At 42.3% G+C, this 7,931-nt stretch overlaps 1 protein-coding gene across 1 annotated transcript in view; it reads right to left on the reverse strand.

Annotated features, from left to right (window-relative positions):
- Positions 1–4,945, reverse strand: part of LOC119411470 (inward rectifier potassium channel 13-like) — an 18,947-nt gene extending 14,002 nt beyond the window's left edge. Inside the window, exon 1 of the mRNA XM_037678421.1 lies at positions 4,429–4,945. Coding sequence (XP_037534349.1) covers positions 4,429–4,945 — 517 coding nt within the window. The remainder of the gene's footprint in view (positions 1–4,428) is intronic.
- Between the last annotated feature and the right edge of the window lie 2,986 nt (positions 4,946–7,931).

The raw sequence follows: 7,931 nt of genomic DNA on the forward strand, positions 1-7,931 counted from the left end.
TCCAGCAGGGTACGCACCTCTGCATTCAGCCAAGGTTTTCTGTTTGGGTAGCACTGCATCCTCTTCTAGATTTACTTAAGTTTAAAAAAATGTATTTTAAATTTTATTACAGTTTTTATTCAGGAATAAATACTCATTTAACCATCCAATCTATTCAATACAGTGCATCCAGAAAGTATTCACAGCGCTTCACATTTTCCACATTTGTTATATACATTTGTACTATTATTACGTAAATGCGATTTCTTAGTTTTCTATTTTAAATAAATTTGCAAAAATCGAAAATAGTTTTTCATATTGTCATAATACACATACAGTATGTGTAAAATTTTGAGGAAAGAGATTAATTAATTTGGATTAAGCTGTAACATAACAAAATGTGGAAAAAGTGGAGCGCTGTGAAGACTTTCAGGATGTGCTGTAGCCTTTATGTGGGATTCTGTGTTTTTGCCCTGTTTTTTCCGTAATGATCATGTTTCCTGCACTCCCCAGTGATTCCCCTCATTGTTCAGCTCCTGTCGCACCTGTCTCCAGTTCCAATTACCCCAGGTGTTTGTCATTGTGCCTCATTAGTGTCTGTATTTATTCAGTGTTTTTATGTTTTTTCATTGACTGTGAATTGTGCGCTCAAGCCTGTCATGCTCTTTGTCTGTTCCTCTTGTCATCTCCTCCATAAAAGTAAGTTTTGCTGCCCCATCAGCTTTTTGTTTGGTTTAGTTTAAATAAATTAAAATAATTTATTTTTACCTGAAGTCTTCTGTTGTCTGTCTGCAAGTGGGCTCAAATACCAAATCCGCAGCTCATGATAGCATATGGCTGAGGGAGTGGTGGCAAAGAGGTTAGAGAAAGTAGGCTTGTGATCGGAAGATAGCCAGTTCAACTCCTGGTACCGACAACATCAAAATGTGGGTGGGATAGGCAACACACCCTTACTCTGGGCCCTTGAGCAAGGCCCTTAACCCCCATCATCTGCTTCCCGTGTGCCCTAGATAGCAGCTCTCTGCTCCACACAGAGGCTGTGGTAGCTCAGTGGTCTGTGGTTGTGTCAGGAAGGGCAAAATAATTGCCAAGACTTCATGCGACTTAGTTCGCTGTGGCAACCCCTGATGAAGGGAGCAGTCGAAAGAAGAAAAAAACAAACTTTAAAAAAATGATACTATGTGGCTAAGAGTTTTTATAGGCTTCATGTTAACCATATCAAGCTGATAATGTAGAAATTGAATGTGTGTTTTTCATATATTTGTCTGAATTTGCTGAGATGTTCATCAAATAGTTAAAATTTGATTTTTTTTTATTGGTACCTATAAATATACTATTTAATAGCTATATTTGATTTAATCAATGGAATTATTTGTGTGGGACAGACTCAAAGCTAAACAAATATCTTTATTGTGAAATTCAAAGTTTAAGATCTATTTGCCCACACCTAAACTACAGCAGGTGATTCCAGTAAGTGACTGTGATTTTTGATGGTTAAACTACAGATTCAAAGCATTCACCCCTCAGCACTAATGCCAGACGACAGTGTGCCAAACATATTTTTACCCCCCCCACTACCTTTTTTTAGAAGCATCTCTAACTCACATTCCACAAAACATTTTTTTCTGCATGTAGACCTGATTTATGTCAGAGATAAAAAAAAAAAAAAATGAATAGAATCATGCAAATGGATGATATGGATATACAGTATATTTAAAACCAGCTGGAAATGTTTTCAAATTCATGCATTATCAGACATCTGGATTTTTTGGTGAGTATACAGTTTTTTTAATTTATTATATGTATATATGTATGCCATATTTCAACAGAAAATCCATGCATGAGGGCCTTAAGCCCCCAGTATACTGCCGCGTACGTCCGTTCACGTGTACGTACGTGTGTACTGTACGCAGAGGGTTCAGACTTCGTACTTGAGCATACACCCCGAGCAGCTGCAGGGCAGCTTCACAGACAAGGCCGTTTACCTTCGGGACAAATTTAGGTCGCCGATTGGTCATTTGCTGACACGCCTATTGGATTGATCGACAGGTTGGGGGGAAAAAAAACGAGCGCTGGCAGCCTCTGCCGCAGCGGTGTTCTGTGTTTATATGTTGTTAATAAAAAGATCTAAAAAAAAAAAAAACAGGGAGCGCTGGCTCTGCAGCACACACATCAGACCAGCCCACCAGGAAATCTCTAGACCCTCCCGCAGTCACGCTGGCCCTGAGTTTAATTCGCTCATGACAAATTCCTTCATTTCTCACCATTTCAGTCATGGCATCAACGGAGGAGGAAGAGATCTCTTGCCTCTTGGCAAAAACACAAAAGAAAAGGCCAGATCAGGGATGAAGAAAAAGGCCAGATCAGGGATGAAGAAGGGGAATTTAATACATTGGTGTCGCATACAAAACAGTTTGTCTCCGGGCAGTTTATTGTGCGACACCGCGTACGCATTTGCGGTCGTAAAAATTTGCTTTGCGTGTTACCTGTTGTTTTGTCTGTACAGCACTTTGGTTGGCCTTGCAGCTGTTTTAAGTGCTTTATAAATAAAGTGGTATGGTATGGTATGGTAAAAATTGAGCTTTGCACGGACATGCCCTGGGGGGTACGCTTGTACCTCCGCGAACGTACATGCGTACCTCTGCGTATGGATGTACGCGGCAGTATACTGGGGGCTTTAGTCTTTGAAAATCAAACTGTTTGCCCTTGCAGTTATTTGCATAAATATGGAAGGATTTTCTTATTGTGCCTTATACCTCATTTAAATGTGGGCAAACTGCGACAAGATGGAGACACAAATGACTTTGTGAAATAGACAGATGTGCAAAATCCATGATTGCACATTCCTGAAAAAGATAAGTAAACTATTAGTAAACCTGGGCCAGAAAGTTTTCAGAGTAAATATAGGTCTGTGTAAATAACTGTCTGAAAATGTGCTGCTGTTTAAAAGTTTAGAATAAAACTGGAACCACTGAAAAATATTTAAAGTTTGACTTGCTTTGAAATGGTTCTTTTCAGAGTGCGAGTTTGATGAAAATTTCTCCAGCATTTATGATGGAGAAGTACAGAGAAAGTCAGAAAGAACTTCTTTGTGGATTTAGAAAAAGCATTTGACAGAGTGCCAAGGGAGGAGGGGTGGTATTGCATGAGGAAATCTGGAGTGGCAGAGAAGTATGTTAGACTGGTACAGGACATGTATGAGGACAGCAGGACATGTATGAGGACAGCAGGACATGTATGAGGACAGCAGGACAGTGGTGAGATGTGCTGTAGGAGTGACAGATAGCTTCAAGGTGGAGGTGGGAGTGCATCAAGATCGACTCTGAGCCCCTTCTTGTTTGCTCTGGTGATGGACTGTCTAACAGATGTGGTCAGGCAGGAATCCCCATGGACTGTGATGTTTGCAGATGACATTGTGATCTGTGGTAAGAACAGGGAACAGGTGGAAAAAAACTTGGAGAGGTGGAGATATGCACTTGAAAGAAGAGGAATGAAAGACAGCCTTAGTAAGACAGAGTACATGTGTGTGAATGAGAGGGAGGAGGTGGAACAGTGAGGCTACAAGGAGCAGAGGTCACAAAGGTACAGGACTTCAAGTACTTGAGTTCCACTGTCCAAAAAACAGGGTGTGTTAAAGAGGTGAAAAAGAGAGTCCAGGCAGGATGGAGTGGATGGAGAAAAGTTTCAGGAGTGATTTGCGACAAAAGGGTGTCAGCAAAGGTCAAAGGAAAAGTTTATAAGACAGTGGTGAAACCAGCTATATTGTATGGTCTGGAGACAGAGACGTGGACAAAAAGACAGCGAAAGAACTGAAAGTAGCAGAAATGAAGATGTTGAGGTTCTCCTTAGGAGAGACAAGGATGGATAAGATCAGGAATGAGATCATCAGAGGTTCAGCACAGGTTGAACAACTGGGAGATAAAGTTAGAGAGGACACACTGAGATGGTTTGGACATGTCCAGAAGAGGGACAGTGGTTTGGACATGTCCAGAGGAGGGACAGTTGTTTGGCTATGTCCAGAGGAGGGACAGTGGTTGGGACATGTCCAGAGGAGGGGCAGTGGTTTGGACATGTCCAGAGGAGGGACAGTGGTTTGGACATGTCCAGAGGAGCGACAGTGGGTATACTGGTAGAAAAATGTTAGAAATGCAGCTGCCAGGAAAAAGACAAAGAGGAGACATATGGATGCAGTTAGAGAGAACATGGAGGTAGTTGGAGTGAGGACAGAGGATGCAGAGGACAGAGTGAGGTGGAGTAGGAGGACTCGCTGTGGAGACCCCTGAAGAGGGAAAAGCCGAAAGAAAAAGAAGAAGAAGTTTGATGAAAATTTCTCCCCGAGTCTCAAAACTTAGATCACTCTGCCATCTGCTGCGGATGATACTGACTGATCAGGACTACTCTACAGAAAAACTCTGAACAGCCCCTTTAAGTTTTTAATGAGAGTTGTACCTGTAATGAATGCTTCCAGCATGAGTCCCAGCAGCATCTGCACAGCCAACAGTGCGATGGCACTGGGACAGTCTCCACTGGGGAACATTGTGCCGTAGCCGATGGTCAACTGTGTCTCCAGAGAAAAGGAAAAGGCTGCAGTGAAACTTGTAATGTGTTTCACACAAACTACGTGATCCTGTGGAGGGTGATCGTGATCTTGCACAGCAAGGTCTCCGTTGAGATGGGCCAGTAAGTACCACAAGCAAGCAAACAACAGCCAATGGGCAATAAAGGAGGCACAGAAGGCAAGGAGGACCCATCTCCAGCGCAGACTCACCAGTAGTCCCCACACATCCTGCAGGGCCAACAGCCAGACTCTGCTCCATCTCCCACACCATGAGTCTGAGGGGCAGGGTGGGAGACTGAGTGCACAGCGTCCATCTTTTGTAACTAAGCGTTGATGAGGAGCAGAGGACAAAAGAGGAGAGGACAAAGCTTTGCCAGCCAAAACATTGCAGTTGGATTTTGTTGTCATAGCTGAAGGTGGATCTCAAGCAGAAAATTGAAAATAATTCTGAAAAAGAAAATACAAAGAAAATTATGTTAGTGGCACAATCTTTGTCCCTTGAAGGGATAGTCTGGCTATTTCTGAAATTATCTAATAGTTTTTAATAGTTAGTACCTTATCAGCAATCACAGAGCACACACTGTGGAGAAAGAGGCAAAGTCTTCCTCTGGCTATTCTAATGGAGATGTTTATAATTTTTCAGGTTTATCAAACAACTATTTCTTAAATACAACAAAACAGTGTGGAAGAATACTAAATTAGCTAATATAAAACCTCTACACTTTGGCATGACAGTATTTTTTTTCTACGGAACAATGTAGATGTTACAACCCAAATGTATTTGTACTGAACAAATATGGACCAACAAATGTCAATTGTGCTGAGGCTGCTGGATGTATCAGTCCACCTGATCAATGCATCTAGTCAGTCAAAAGTTCACTGACTTGGAAATGACTCAGCTACTACCACAGTAAATTTTAGTTCAAGATCTGTAAAATTTGTTGCATTATAGTTGTTTTTGTGTTAGGGGAGTGGTGATGCAGAGGTTAGAGAAGGTGGGCCTGTGATCGGAAGATCGCCAGTTCAACTCCCGGTACAAACAACATAAAAAATGTGAGTGGGATAGGTGAAGCACCCACACCTTCCTCCACCCCTATTTGCCTCATTCTGGGCCCTTGAGCAAGGCCCTTAACCCCCAACATCGGCTCTTCTGGGCACCCTAGACAGCAGCTCTCTGCTCCACACAGAGAGCTGTGGTAGCTCAGTGATCTGTGGTTGCGTCAGGAAGGGCATCCGGCGTAAAAATAATTGCCAAGTCTTCATGCGACTTAGTTCGCTGAAAGGAACAGCCGAAAGAACAAAAAGTTGTTTTTGTGTTGGCCAATTTTAATTATAATGGTAGCCATCTTTAATTGTAGTACCTCTAAAAATAATCAATTGTAGATGTATATCTAATGATTACTTTCAGAGTTTCATAAACATTCACACAGTGATTTGGGAAATAGTTTGCTAACAGACAAATAGTGTTGACACAACCAGTTAATGACAAAGTTGGTTTTTAACATCCTGTTTCTTAAATTTATAACATTTTAAATTATCAGTTAACAATAAACAAACACCCCCCACCACGGCACCTATGTCCAATAAACATCCATCCATCTTCTACCACTTATCTGTAATAGGGTCGCAGAGCAACAGGTCATCCTAATCAGATGCCCAAACCACCTCAACTGACTCCTTTCAATGCGGTGGAGCAGCGGCTACTCCAAGCTCCCCCTGAATGACATAGCTCCTCACCTTATCTCTAAGTCTAAGCCTGGCCACCCTGCAAAGGAAGCCCATTTTGGCCGCTTATATCTGGGATCTTGTTTTTTTTTATCATGATCTAAACCTCATGACCATAAATGAGGGTCAGAATGTAGATCTACCAGTAAATTGAGAGTTTTGCCTTTCGACTTAGTTCTTTCTTCAGCGCAACAGACTGAAGCAATTCTCTCATTACTGAGGCTGAGGCAACAAATCCGTTGCTCCATCTCCCACTCCATCCTACCATCAATTGTGAACAAGATGCCCAGATAATTGTAAATGGTAAATGGACTGTACTTATATAGCGTCTTTCTATCTTAAGATACTCAAAGCACTTTACACTACAATCTGTGTCCGCATTTATCCATTCATACAGCACTCTGCTATGTCTATAATTAGTGCTTTATCACTTTCATACACCGATGGGACACACATTGGAGGCAATTAGGGGTTCAGTATCTTGCCCAGGGACATTTCGGCCTGTGGCAGGTGGTGGAATCAATCCACCAACTCTTTTATTGGCGGACGATTGCTCTAACCACTCAGCCACATCAGCCCAACTCAGTCACAGCTGCCCACTCCTCTACCTGAGGTAAGTTCTCTCCCCTGAATGGTAGAGGGCATTCCACTCATTTCAGGTCAAGAACCATGGCCTCAGACTTTGAGGAGCTGACTTTCATCCCAGCTGCTTCATACTCAGCTGCAAACTGCCCCAGTGCATTCTGAAGACCTTGGCCTGAAGATGACAACAGAACCACATCATCCGAATGAAGCAGAGGTGAGACCCTGAGGTTCCAGACACCCTCCTCTCCACGACTGTGTCTTGAGATCCTGTCCATGAACACCACAAATAATATTAGAAGCAACAGACAAGGGACAGCCCTGGCAGAGTCAAACACGCATGGGGAACATGCTCAACTTTGGACCAAGAATGCAGACACTACCCCTGCTTTTGTTATACAGGGACTGGATAGCTCTTAAAAGCAACACAGGCACCTCATATTCCTGAAGTACCCCCCACAGAATGCCTAGAGGAACAGGGTAGTAAGCCTTCTCCAGGTCCACAAAAACACATGCATACTGGAGAGGCAAACTCTCACAACCCACTTAGCAACTCTGCAATGGGGAAATATAGTCCACTGTTCCACAACCAGGACAAAGCCACACTGCTCCTCTTTATTCCAATTGACAATCAGTCAGTCTCCCTTCCAACACACTGGAGTAAACTTTCCTGAGGAAGGAGAGAAGTGTGATTCCATGATAAATGGAAGACACTCTCCTGTCCCTCTTTTTAAAAACAAGAACAACCACCCCAGTCTGCCACTCCACAGACATTGTTCCAGTCCTCCATGCGACATTGAAGAGACGTGCCAACCATGACAGCCCCACAACATCCAGAGCATCTTGGATCTTGTGAGCATCTTGGTGATGTTGGATGTTGTCAGCATCTTGGTATAAATGGTAAATGGTATAAATGGTATAAAGTTTATTCATTTTAAAAAAGTACAAAACAATTCCATATTCCATAACAATATAAAAAAGATACAAAAGATTTAAAATGAAAGGCAGCAGAAAGAAGAAAAAATCTTATTATATCTGCCCCTTTTTTCAAACAATTATTTCAATCATAATAATTTTCAAGTAACAG

This window comes from Nematolebias whitei, chromosome 6 (assembly GCF_014905685.2).
Source record: "Nematolebias whitei isolate Nwh7 chromosome 6, NemWhi1, whole genome shotgun sequence".
Classification (NCBI taxonomy): domain Eukaryota; kingdom Metazoa; phylum Chordata; class Actinopteri; order Cyprinodontiformes; family Rivulidae; genus Nematolebias; species Nematolebias whitei.